The sequence below is a fragment of the Triticum aestivum genome, chromosome 3B (genome assembly GCF_018294505.1).
Source record: "Triticum aestivum cultivar Chinese Spring chromosome 3B, IWGSC CS RefSeq v2.1, whole genome shotgun sequence".
NCBI classification, from domain to species: Eukaryota; Viridiplantae; Streptophyta; class Magnoliopsida; order Poales; family Poaceae; genus Triticum; species Triticum aestivum.
This window is the reverse complement of record NC_057801.1, coordinates 60,350,086-60,362,625: the sequence shown is the minus strand read 5'-3', so window position 1 is coordinate 60,362,625 and position 12,540 is coordinate 60,350,086. Positions and strand designations below refer to the sequence as shown.

Below are 12,540 nucleotides of genomic sequence, written 5' to 3'. Positions count from 1 at the left end.
TTTTCGCTGCTTTATCTCAATGCGAAGTGGTTCCAGATCCCGGACGAAAGCTTTACGAGGACGGTTTATTATTAGTGAGATCTTTTGTGAATAGATGAGAAGTAAAACGGGACAAATGTTCAAACCGTCTGACGAATCGTTGGAGCTCGAAAATAAAGCAAGGAAAACAGACTTGTGCACGCCGTGTTCAAAAGGAAGAGAGAAAATTTCTGCAAGGCCGCAGTGCATCCTCTAGCACCCCTCCTTCACGTGCCTAGTGCCGGACACCAATGCATTGCGCATTTCATTCAGCCACTCAGTTCGGGAAAATACTGTCCTGACTGAGCTCGGCAGTGAAGAGTAAGCAGAGAATTCTGTGCGGGATTTTTAAAGAGCTCCTCTTCTTTTACCGGCCGGGCTTCCTTTTCCTCGCTCCCTTCCCTTACTCTTCCACCTCGTGAAAGGTTTCCAACAGGGACTCACCGTCGACGATGGAGAAATCCGACGAGCGCGCCAAGAAGGCGAGGCTGGAGCTACCCGACGGCCATGTGAAGCAAGAAGAGATCAGCGTGCACCATGCGGTCGGAGGGGGAGACGAAGGCGGAGCAATCGTTCCTGCGGAGGCGGGGCACGGTTCCAGAGTGGAGCTCGCGGTGAAGATCGACATGAGCCTGCTTCACTGCCCGCTCTGCACCCTCCCCTTCAAGCCTCCGGTCTTCCAGGTTCCGTGCTCTCTCTGTTTCCTCCACAATCCGGTCGATCGATTCTTTCGTGCGGTCGTGCCGATTTATTTACCTACGGGCTCCGATCTGTGTGCAGTGCAACAAAGGCGGGCACCTGGCCTGCGGCGGCTGCGTGACCCTGCTGCCCGGCGGACAGTGCAGGGCGTGCGAGGACGGCGGCGGGTTCTTCTCCCCCTGCCCCGCGCTGGACGCCATCGTGTCCTCGGCCAAGGTCGCGTGCCCCCACGCGGCCTGCCAGACGTACGTGCCCTACCACGAGGCCGCCGACCACCGGAGCGCCTGCCCCCACGCGCCCTGCGCCTGCACGGAGCCCGGCTGCGGCTTCGTCGGCGCGCCGCATGCGCTTGCGGGCCACCTCGCCGACCTCCACTCGGTGCCGGTGCGCACCGTCCAGTACGGTCGGGTCAGCCAGGTCCCGGTGTCGGGGCCGCGGCAGCTGCTCGTGGCCGAGGAGGACGGCCGCGCGTTCCTCCTGACCGTGGGCGCGCTCGGGGCCGCCGCGGCCGCCGTGTCGGTGGTGTGCGTGAGGGCGAGCGCGGCCACGCAGCCGCGCTTCTCGTGCAAGATGTGGGTGAACCTGGTGCAGCCGGCGAGCGGCGGCAGGGCAGACATGGCCCTGGTGGACATCCAGATGAGGAGCAGCGCCACGCCCGGCGCGGTGGTCGCCGTGGACGAACCGACGTTCCTGGCGGTGCCGCGGATGTACATGGTTCCGGTGGCCGGGGATGCGGCGTCCATGGAGGTTTCTCTCAACACCCGCATCGACAAGATCTCCCGCTGATTCCTGCTGATCGATCGATGTATCCCTTCTACCACCGGCAAATCGTGCTCCATGGTCTGGAGATCCAGCTTAAACTGTTTGGGTGCTGTTAATTAAAGATTTATCAGTGCAATGTCATCCGGGTAACCTGCAGTGAAATTTAATGTGAGACTAGACTAGAGTAGGTTGCATGTTGGCTGCTCCTGCACACACCACCCGCCCACCCATGGCTTGCCGTTTCGGTGCAAAGTGCAAAGTGCAAAGTGCTGGAAGGGGCAGCTTTGCCCGTCACCCCTCAGCCACTCCGAGCGACAAGGACCATAAAGATAAAGTCATCATCTACCTCCGTCGCATCCTCCTCTGCTGCTACCCATCAGAATTCAGAATCATGGGCAGCTTTCTTGACCATCTTGCTGCTCGGCCCCGTGGTGGACTCTTGTGTGGCGAGACATGCCTCCATGTTCCATTGCTTTCTTGATCATCTTGCTGCTTCAGTGAAGATAGTACTATTACTCATTATGTACAACATTACCAGGTTATCAAGCCCTCCATATTATCCCGTAGGGAGCAAAACAGAAAATTGATGATGGTGTGAGTTAACAGAGCGACTGTAAAATATATTAAAGTCGTAAATTTTGTTGGAGTAAATCCTGCACTTCAAGCATTTTGCACAAAATATTTTCTTTTCTTTTTCGAACCATATCAAAGAACACTTCCTGCTCTAAATAACATCAGCCATATGCTTCTGCTGTTCTGAACTATTTGGACAAGATGAAATGATTTCAGACAACATCAACTTAACTAAAATGATGTTTCACTAGAAAGAAAAAAACTGACTGATGTTGTTCAGCCTCCATAGATGTAAGTTCATCAATGAACAGAACTAAAATATAATAGCTTCAGCCTTCGTGTTACAAACATATTTTTCCCCACGAATTTATAAGTGTAGTTGCTTACACAAATTTCAATCTATTGCTGGTTGGCTACATCTCAGGATGGCAAGACGCATCTGGGTAGTTTTTGCTAGTCTCGAGTAACAGCAGTCATGCGCCTTTTCCAAGTACATTAAAATACCATTTAGTAACGTGCGTGAGAAAACAAGTTCAAAATCGTTTCGAGATACTTAATTCGAAGCAGCAGGTTGTGAGACATTAGTATCACAGAATGGCACATGAACATCCGAGTTACAATGATTCCTTTACGAGAATGTTCACATTGATGAACTTGGGTTTCAGAGCGGTAACAAAGGCTTTCAACAAAAAATTGCCTAGACATATAAAGGTTTGTTAGATTTGGAAATTAAGCAATTGTCGGTTAAGTTACTTGTTATCTTCAACGGGGCCGGCAGAGATTCCATTTTTTTTTCATTTCAAAAATGAAACCCCGCCACTGTCGTCAGCTACATGGGCAAGCTCGCCGGCGGCGAGGAAAGGGCACAGAGGGGCGAGTGCGGGAAAAGCGGATTGATTCGAGCATCTCTAGCATATGCCGCAAAAGCTCGTCGCCCGTAAAATTCCAGCCATTTTGCGGGATCTTGTATTTTTTTGCCTCAAATAGATCCGCTAGATTTAGCCTGACCCATAGAAAATTTGGAGACGGCCCGCAAAACCATCCCTCAGACACTATGTCTACGGGTTTGGTCGGGATTTAGGGTTACGGAACCCTATCCCTCCGCCGCAAAATCGCCCGCCCCGCAGATAGCCATCCCAGCCTCTGGTGTCCAATCCCGCCTTGAATCCGCCATTTTGTTCTCCCACTCCATGGTCGGTGCTGCTCATAGATGTGGCGGGTCGCCGACGCGCAAGCTTGGCCGACACGACGCCGAGGCCGACATCACCATCCAGTCTGCTGTCGAGCCATGGCGATCCAAGCAAGCGCGCGACCGCGTCCGTCTCTCCCGCGGCGCAGGTGGTGCCTGTGGGCCCGGTTCAACGAGCTGCACGATAATCTTTTCCCCCGTACATCAAGCGGTGCTGGGACACCATTGAGGGGCTCGCCCTCGCCAACGCGCTCCGCAAGTCCGCCGAAGCCTACTACCTAGGCCTAGATGAGTGAGAGTCTGTCGATTCAGTGTCGTTTAGTTTCGGGTGTGATGAACTATGTATGGACTATGCTTTTAAATTTGTAGCGCGAAGAGGTTTTTAAATTTTCAGTTCCCGCAAAATCATTTTAGGGGGAACTACAAAACGATTTTGCAGTACCGGTTTTTGCGGGATTTTCTCTTGGCCACCGGAGTCACCCACAGAGTGAGGTGCACGGGCAAGCGGTGAGAGCCTGCATTTGCCTGTGCATGGCCTTGCGAGGCTGCCGATGATCTTGCAACAAAACGGCAAGATGTGATGCATTCGTGATCCCTAGCAGGGAGCCCTGCTGCCACCCATACAAACAGAGAACACAAGGTGGGCAGACAGAGATTCCGTTTTTTTTTTCATTTCAAAAACCCACTCCACCAAACAGTGATGCACAAATTAAGAAGCGCAAATCATCCGCAAATTAATTAACAAGTCAAGGCGCACCATCCATAAATCCACCCAACGACAAGTGTAGCTTAGTAGCCATGGTGATTAAGTTAAGAGAGGCCGGGGTAGCTAATTCAGGAGAGCTTGGTGAGACAAAGGCGCAGATGAAGCTCGCCGGACTCTCCGTACGTGCAGCATGTTGGGGCTGACATGGGCGTGGAGCCAGCCCTGCTCCATGTCCACGGCGCCGGGGACGGAGCAGCTCGCCACCGTCGCCTTCAGCCTCAAGCTGCACCCGAGCGGCTGGCGCGGGGGCGCCGGAGGGCCGTCCACCCAGAGCACGCCCGTGTACAGGGGCTTGGTGTCGGCGTTGCCCCTGACGCACACGACGGTGACGGGGCGGCGGCCGGCCGCGGCCGGCTCCCTGCCGGCGCCCACGGCCAGGAGGAACACGCGGCCGTCCTCCGCGACCAGCAGGCGGCGCTGGTCCTCGGACGATGCCGGCACGACGAACGGCTGGGGCACCTCGTACTTGATCTTTTCCACGGGCCACGCGTGCGCGCCGGACGGCGACGCGAGGTGGCGCACGAGCTTCACCGGCGAGCCCACGAACCGGCAGTCGAAGCAGTAGCAGGGCGCGTGCTTGCAGCTGGCCTTGTGGTCGGCGGCCGAGTGGTAGGGGATGTCGTCCATGGCGCAGCCGAATCCCTTGTAGAGGCACGGCACCTTGTAGGCGTCCACCACGCCGTCCATGAAGCGGGAGTGGTGACGGCAAGCTGCGAGGACAGCGGTGATGTTCCTAGCAACACAGCAGACGTCGCAATTTTTATTAGATGCTACAACTGGTGTCACAATTTGCTATGACCGACATACCATTAAGCTACAGCCGGCGTTGCGTTTTGCTACATCGCAAGAACCATCGTTCAACGGATATCATGAATTGCTACAACCGATGTCCCATCCGACTACAACCGTAGCCGCGTTTTGCTACGTCACACGGAGCCGTCGCATTTTTTTTGCTACAACTGGCGCAGGCGTCCTGCTTCAACCAGCATCAGAAATTGCTACAACCGGCAAAGCCGGCGGCTGGAACCAACATCCATTTTTGCGGCATCATCGGAGTGTTTCCGCGGTGACGACGACGGAGCGCATGATTTTGTTGCAACTAGCAAAGTCGAAGCTAGAACCATCTTGCGCTTTTGCCGCAATCGAGCGCGGCGAGGACGGACGCTCCTGCTCCAAGCAACAATCAGCATCACCGGGGGAATTTGCTGCTACCGGCGTCCTATTTGGCTACAACCGCCATCTTGTTTTGCTGCTGTGGCGGCGAGCACACTGGCGAGCTGCTACCGCCGCCGCGCGGAGCTGCTATCAAGGGGTGCAGCTGCGGCATGGGTGGAGCCGGCGGTGAGGACGGCCTGCGAGGTCCTTGACTGGTGACGAGAATGGCCAGCAAGGGCAGCGACCGACGACGAGGATGGACGGTGAGGGACGACTTCCATAGAGCGTGTGCCCCGGCGAGATGAAGGGGATCGACGAGATGCAAGGGGAATCCTTCGTACGGACGGACGAAGAAGAGGCAATGCATTGGACGATTACGATCCACGAATCGGACGAATGACAGTAGGATGATATAAAGTAATTTGAACTGCAAAACACGTCTTGTAAAAAACGTCTTGTATTTTGGTACTGAGGTAGTATACCCACTTAGAGCTTTCTTATCGATTCTTGTTTAAACTTAATTAAGTTGCTTGTAGCATTTCTATCATTATGGTATGAATGATAGAAACCTGATTTGCTAGGATGATGAAAAGCTTAAGTGTTAAACCACCTATTTCCTAGAGTGGATGATTTTAACCATTCCAGTTTATGGAGGACGTTCTAGACACGTCGATAGTAAAGCAGATTCACAGTGCACTCTCTCTTCTAGAGCTTGGTTTTGTTCCGGATGATTCAACAAGGGACTACCTTATAAGAAAATAATCGACGTTTGATGATAAATAGGCGAATCATACCAGCACATAAATCTTCATGCAATTGGATTTTCATTACATACATAATCGGTCTTCGCTGTCGATACCGATCTGACTAATAGGCGATTCGGTAGGGTGTGAGGGAGGAGGTCACCGCTGACCCTGTTGGGCAAGGCCAAACTGCCAGTATTTTGATTCTGAAGATTCTGAAAAACACTCTCAGACCATGTATATGATTGCCTGTTTTGCCAAGGCAGCAATCGATTCCGATTCCAGTACGGCACATGACTGCAGCACAACACAACTGCACCGCCAATAATGAGCACGCCTGATCAAAAAGCATTCCTATGACTTTGAAATTCTCGCTGGTGTTGCAGAATCTTACTACATCTTACAGGAAGTAATAGCAATGCAGTGAAACAAGAGAGAAAAGTGTTGAAGAACACAGAACCTCCCCAACTAATAAGATATGTAAAGCAGTAGTAAACCTTCCAACTAAGTTAACAACAGATATACCACTGCCGGTTTTACCTGGCTACCTGCTACGGCATAAATAATTCAGGGAACAACGCACAAAGGCTGATCAGGTACAGGGTAGAAATGGCGACACAAGAGTACACGGAGCTAGCCTTGGCTGATGCTAACCCGGACCTCATTTTGATTTCCGTTTTCTGAGAAGATTGAAGTCAAGCTTTTCATGCTTGTTCGACTTGCCAGACCCACGACCATTGCTCTGCGAAGACGGCTGGCCGTCCACGCTCTGGCCGGCCGTCTTTGGGAGCTTGCGCGATGGTGGTGTTTCCATCTCCAGCTCAGGCTCTTTTCTCTTCAACTCGTTCAGAGATATGCTTTCTGAACTATCAACATTGAAGCTTCTAAATCTTGATGCTGATATATCATCCACTCTGCAGTTTCATTTCCCACTTAAGTCATCAAAAAGCCTCAAAACTACATATGCCAAAGACAGCTGATGAAGACATATACCATGTATAAATGCAAGTGTTCTTCTGGTGAATACAATATCAATTATGTATGGCACACTAGAAGGACTCACGATATCAAACTGAATCTAATTTTTAGCAATAGTTTGAACATAAAAGAACTGCATCAGAAATAAATAAAACATCACCCAGTATGTACGCCAATCTAAAGTTGTTTATGTCCTCTATCAATATAACTTCTTAAAATAAAAAATAAAATACCATCGTCCTTCATTCACACAGCTTGAAAGTATACAGTTCCTCTGAGTATATAACTTGTATTTGAGCACTTCAAGGATAGACATGCCCAGCTCAACAAAGTGGAATCTACAGGTTTTCTCGACATGTCGTTGATCAAATTGGTCCAAATTAAGCAACCTTAACTAAATAATTACTTCACACATTTGCAATGCATCAATCTTGGCAAATAGCTAAAATGAAACTTGTGACTGACAACATTTCCAAGGTAACTTAACAGAGAAGAGAAAAAGAATCATGGTAGTAGCTAACCTGCTGGTATTTGCACTGTCTTGTTGAGAATTACTAGGTGAAGCTGATTGTGTTGGGCGACCACTTGCCTCGTCATTTAGTTTCTACAGGTCTAGGCTTGTGTAAGGGAACATACATCTAAAGGACATAACAGCCCGAAGGACAAAAAGCTACAGAACTCACATCAATGGATGGATTGAAATTTTGGAATGACATTCGACCCTTTACAGCTCCTGGAAGCGGATTACCCTCCATGACAACTACACTGAAAAAAAAGAAACTAGTTTTTCTTAGTCTGCGGTGACAAATCAAAGCTAGTAATTCTTCATGGATATTGTGCTGCATAAGAAAGGCAGTAAATCTAAAGATGGAACTGGATGAAAAAAAAATCTGACAAAACAACTACTCCCTCCAATCCATATTACTTGTCGCTGATTTAGTAATATGGATCGGAGGGAGTAATAAATTTGTTGAACATGTTTTAAATTTATGACCAGACTGCAAAGTATGATTGAAGTTCAAAAGATAGACACAAAAGCATGTAACACTATGCCAACAGTTTCCCTCTCCCAAACAGTTACTAGGTGCAGCTGCATAAGCACAATGCGCATTTGCCTAAGGGAAACTGGTACCGTTCACAGAAGTATGCATGAGTTTCTTTTTGCACCAAATACTTGAACCAAAAGTGGTGTGACTCTTCATCGATTTCCGGCTTCGCAGGGGTCAGGAACTAAACTATAGCACACAAGTTACTGGAATTGCATTTCTACGGCATGCTTTTCACCAATATGTGGCACTTTCCTGAGTAAAACTGTTGGTTAATGTTCACAAGAGTTTGTGTGAGTTCCCTTTTGCATCAAACTTCCAATCCGAAAACAGAGCGATCTTCATCAATTTTCATTTGCGCAGGGGTCAGTAACTATGCTAGCAGAAATATTACTAGAATTGCATCGCAATCGTACAGTCTTAATAACAACAAATCTAAAATCCTATACAACCACTTCCCTAACCCGAGCATACCCAGCCAAAATACAGCAGCACGGGAAGAACATATGCAGCGAAGAAGAACCGGGCCAGTCAACAACCCACATACCACTTCCTGGCGACCTGGACCGACGAGCCGACACCCCCTCCGTTGGCCGCCGGCGTCATCACCACCTCGGCCGCCGCCTCCTCCACCTCCACATCGGCCTTGTCCTCAATCTTCTGCGCCACCGCCGCCCGCTGCATAAACTGCGCCACCGCGCACGCACGCGGAGAAGAGAAAACACGCCCGTGAGAGGCCAGGCCATGGCGAGAGGAAGCAGCCGGGAGGGCAGAGGGATCGATTCCTCACCTTGAGGTTCCGCAGCGTGCTCGAGAGCCCCTTCTTCGCCGACATCTCGCCGCCGCCGCCGCTCCGACCCTCTCCCTCTCGCAGCCCCGATAATCCAATCTAGGGTTAGGGTTTAGAGGCGGCCGTCTCGTCTCGCGGGAGGAACACCGGAGAACAGAGGAGGAGGGGAGCACGAGCAGAAACAGAGACGGACTTGACTCAACCGAACCAAAGCCCGGGTTTGGCTCTGACGGGCCGGGCCCACTTATCATGGACAGGCCCGGGTTCCGGCTGGGTCGTCTCACCGCCACGCGGGCCCGGTTTACCGACCTACACTACACCGTATGGTAGTCGGCCCCCGGTTCTACTCGGACCGTAGCACCCACGAAACGCATCGATAAAATCGGGCGCAAACCCACGGCTGGACTCGCAGATTGATCCATCGATCCATCGAGTTCGTTGTAAACTTCAGATCCATCTTGTGATTTGATTTTATCTCTTCTCATGGAGGCAGCGACGGGTGGATCATCGGCGATGCAGTGGGAGAGCAAGGAGGAGGAGCACGCGCGTGAGGCGGAGGCGGCGTGGCAGGCGTACCTCCGGCAGCAGCGGTCGCGCCGCGGGTGGGCGCAGTACCTCCGGTGCCGCCCCATGTCGCAGCTGTGCAAGAGCGACGACGGCAACTGGGTCGTGATGCCGGCGTCGGCGCTAGACCGGCTCCAGTCGGTTGGGGCGGGCTACCCGATGCTGTTCCGCGTCCAGAACGCCGCCACCCTCGCGGCCTCCCACTGCGGCGTGCTCGAGTTTGGCTGCGAGGAGGGGTTCGTGCACGTGCCCGCCCACGCCATGGCGCGGCCCGGGCTGGAGGAGGGCGACCTGGTGCTCATGACCAGCACGTCGCTCCCCAAGGCCACGTCCATCAAGCTGCGGCCGCACACCACCGACTTCCTGGGCGCCAAGGACCAGAAAGAGCTGCTCGAGCACAACCTGAAGAACTACTCCACGGTCACGGTCGGCGACACCATCACCGTCGCCGAGGGGGAGAAGAGGTACCTCCTCGACGTCGTCGAGGCCAAGCCCGCCGACGCCGTCTCCACCCTCGACACCGACTGCGAGGTCGACTTCGCGACGCCGCTCGACTACGTGCAGCCGCCGGTTGCTCCCGCGCCCGTGAAGGTCGCCGCCGCCCCATGCCAAGACTGCGGCGAGCGGCGGTTCGTTGGCGTCGGGATAAGGATGGACGGCAAGCCCGTGGAGCAGACCCCGCCCCCTGCGCCGACGCCGGCGGTGGGATCTTCGGGCAAGGGGAAGAGTGCTAGTGAGAATGTGCTTCGGTTCTTCGGCGGCCGCTCGGTGGCGGTGCCACCCCGCGGCGCCAAGTCGGCGAAGAAGGTGGACGGCGATGAGGACAAGGATGCCAAACGGTTCGCCGGCCAGAAGTATACCCTCTAGAAGACCCAATCTACGACTGAAACATGTTTGCAGTTCATGTTTTGTTGTTAGTGACACAAAAGTTCGCCATGGAAAATATGCGGCTTTTCTTATTTTTGACACAATGTTTTTGGTTTTCTACCTGTAGTATGTTGGTGAAATTTTGGCGAAATTTTCAGTGTGGCCCGCCTGATTAAGGGATCTATGTAGTGTCATTGTCGATGTATTGTTTCACGCATATAAATACTCCCTCTGTCCCAAAATAGATGATTCAATTTTGTATTAACTTTATTTCAAAATTGGGTCATCTATTTTGAAACGGAGGGAGTATGAGTCAAAATTTCTACTGTATATTTCAGCAAATTTACTGTGAGAATTATCAACATCCGAAATTGGGGTCTAGCTAGGACTCGTTCATGATTAAGTCTTGGTTGACTAACGCCATCCCTATATGCTCTAGCCTATCTTTCTCCTTCTTCGATGATCTTGACGTGTTGTCTTTGCCTTGGCTCCCGGTCTGAGTTATGTTGTTGTGTGCTCGTCGGTGGATTTAGGTTGGACTTTGTGCTTGCAATTCCTTTTTTTTTGTGCTTGCAATTCCTTGCTCGTGAGCTAGTACATGAACTTGCTTCCCTATATATATTGGAGTCTGCACCATTTTTATAAACACACACACATAGAGGTATATAGTGTCTACACCATTTTAATTACATGAACATGTTGTAAAGAAGTCCGTATTTTTTTAATAATATTACATGAATATTTTTAGGAATGCGCGAATATTTATAAACTACATGAACACTTTTTAAAAATATATGAATATATTTTAAGTACATAATCACTTTCTAAAATTTGTGATATCTATTAAAAATGGCATGAACACTTCTAAAAGTTGTTCATCGTGTATTGAAAAAATGTTCACTACATATTGGAAAAATGTTCACTATGTATTTTTGAAAAAAAAACTTAAACAATTTTTTAGTATTTATATACACACAACAAAATATATTTCGACTAACTAAAAAGGAAAAACATGATTATAAAGGGAAAAGGAAGAAATTAATCCGATAAACGAGATAAGAAATAAAACAGATAAAATAGGAAAAGCAAAATAAAATGGGAAATAATGCATAAAAGAAAAAGGGAAAAAGAAAACTGAAGCTAAAAAATAAGGGCGCTTCTACGCATCGGCGGTGTATCTTTTTAAAAGATCTGTTGCCTCACAAGCCGCCCGATCTAGCAGGTTAAGCGGCTGAGCGCCAGCCTCTACAATTGCAACACAAGTCGTGTTGCGGAAATTTTCTACAACACATCCCATTTGGCAGAATTTTTTGCAACATAGGTCAAGTTGCAAATTATTTTTTGCAACAGGAGGTTTTGTTGCAGTGTCTTTGCAACAAAGGTCCCGTCGCAGAATTTTTTCATGACAAAGGTCCTTTCGCAGAAATTTTATAGAACTCAGAAATTTTCATAACAAAGGTCATGTTGCAAAATTATTCTGCAACATTGGTCTTGTTACCGAAAACTTTCATAGATCTTTTCACAACAGAAGGTTGAGAGAACGAGGGTGAAACGCGAGAGGAAGGGGGACGAGTCGTCCCAGATATTTCTAAAACGGTGGGGTGCGTTGTATGTGGGGCACACATGGACGTGTGTTAACCAATGGAGGCGGTCGACGCGAGCGATGAAAATGCGCTGGGTGATTTGGAACGTTTCCCAAAAAAGAACTAGAAAACAAAAAAAATATAGGAAACAAATTCATAGTTGCAGTCACGTTGTACCCCTTATAGTTGCACACTGATTGTGACACATGCAGCTGAAGGTTTAGCGGTGTACATGCAACTGATCAACATCCCTATTTCTCAAAAAAAAATATTGGCATCCCTTCCCCCAAGTTGCAGTCGTGCTGCTCCCTTGCAGGTGTGGGGGTTGTGGCATGTGCAATTGCATGTTTAGTGTGTGCATGCATGTGACTGACTATCATCTCTTAGTTATAGTCGCATTGTACCGACACCTTGTAGTTGTTGGCTGGTTGCAACCCCCTCCTCTGATAACACACCACAAAAGTTGCAGTCACGTTGTAACCCCTTGTAGTTGCGGCGCCGTGGAGGGGAGGGGGGGTGCGACATGTGCAATTGCATGCCTAGCGTGTGCATGCGACTGACCGACATCCCTAGATGCAGTCCGACACCTTATAATTGTTAGCGGGTTGTACCCCAGCCCCTCGACAACACGCCACAAAAGTTGTAGTCACATTGAAGACATGTCGTTGCAGTTGTGTGCCTACTGACAGACATGCAATTGCCGCCTACCTTCCCTCTCCCCGACAAGACACCACTAAGTTGCAGTCACGTTAAAGACATGCACTTGTAGTCGAGGTGACACTTACAGTTGTGTGCCTAGTGACGAAC

At 50.2% G+C, this 12,540-nt stretch overlaps 3 protein-coding genes across 3 annotated transcripts; 2 read left to right on the top strand and 1 right to left on the bottom strand.

Annotated features, from left to right (window-relative positions):
- Window positions 1-201: 201 nt before the first annotated feature.
- Window positions 202-1,641, top strand: LOC123064757 (putative E3 ubiquitin-protein ligase SINA-like 6). The gene is made up of 3 exons (XM_044488159.1): window positions 202-339; window positions 444-701; window positions 799-1,641. Exons 2-3 carry the CDS (start codon window positions 471-473, stop codon window positions 1,501-1,503), a joined length of 936 nt encoding a protein of 311 aa, XP_044344094.1. The 5' UTR covers window positions 202-339; window positions 444-470; the 3' UTR covers window positions 1,504-1,641.
- A 4,602-nt stretch (window positions 1,642-6,243) lies between these two features.
- Window positions 6,244-8,924, bottom strand: LOC123068564 (uncharacterized). The gene is made up of 5 exons (XM_044491168.1): window positions 8,720-8,924; window positions 8,477-8,616; window positions 7,567-7,648; window positions 7,405-7,487; window positions 6,244-6,819 (listed from the first exon to the last, which is right to left on the bottom strand). The coding sequence occupies exons 1-5, from the start codon at window positions 8,762-8,764 to the stop codon at window positions 6,567-6,569; spliced, it is 603 nt and encodes a 200-aa protein (XP_044347103.1). The 5' UTR covers window positions 8,765-8,924; the 3' UTR covers window positions 6,244-6,566.
- A 194-nt stretch (window positions 8,925-9,118) lies between these two features.
- Window positions 9,119-10,334, top strand: LOC123064756 (ubiquitin recognition factor in ER-associated degradation protein 1). Its single transcript, XM_044488158.1, has one exon. It carries the CDS (start codon window positions 9,203-9,205, stop codon window positions 10,148-10,150), a length of 948 nt encoding a protein of 315 aa, XP_044344093.1. The 5' UTR covers window positions 9,119-9,202; the 3' UTR covers window positions 10,151-10,334.
- Window positions 10,335-12,540: the final 2,206 nt, after the last annotated feature.

Bases quoted from the DNA above. Each gene is read 5' to 3' on its own strand.
- LOC123064757 (XM_044488159.1), top strand. From the start codon at position 471: ATGGAGAAATCCGACGAGCGCGCCAAGAAGGCGAGGCTGGAGCTACCC. The intron at 702-798 runs GTTCCGTGCTCT...ATCTGTGTGCAG, and splicing joins TCAAGCCTCCGGTCTTCCAG to TGCAACAAAGGCGGGCACCT.
- LOC123068564 (XM_044491168.1), bottom strand. From the start codon at position 8,764: ATGTCGGCGAAGAAGGGGCTCTCGAGCACGCTGCGGAACCTCAAG. The intron at 8,617-8,719 runs GTGAGGAATCGA...GCGGTGGCGCAG, and splicing joins GCACGCTGCGGAACCTCAAG to TTTATGCAGCGGGCGGCGGT. The intron at 7,488-7,566 runs GTGAGTTCTGTA...CTAGACCTGTAG, and splicing joins ATTTCAATCCATCCATTGAT to AAACTAAATGACGAGGCAAG.
- LOC123064756 (XM_044488158.1), top strand. From the start codon at position 9,203: ATGGAGGCAGCGACGGGTGGATCATCGGCGATGCAGTGGGAGAGCAAG.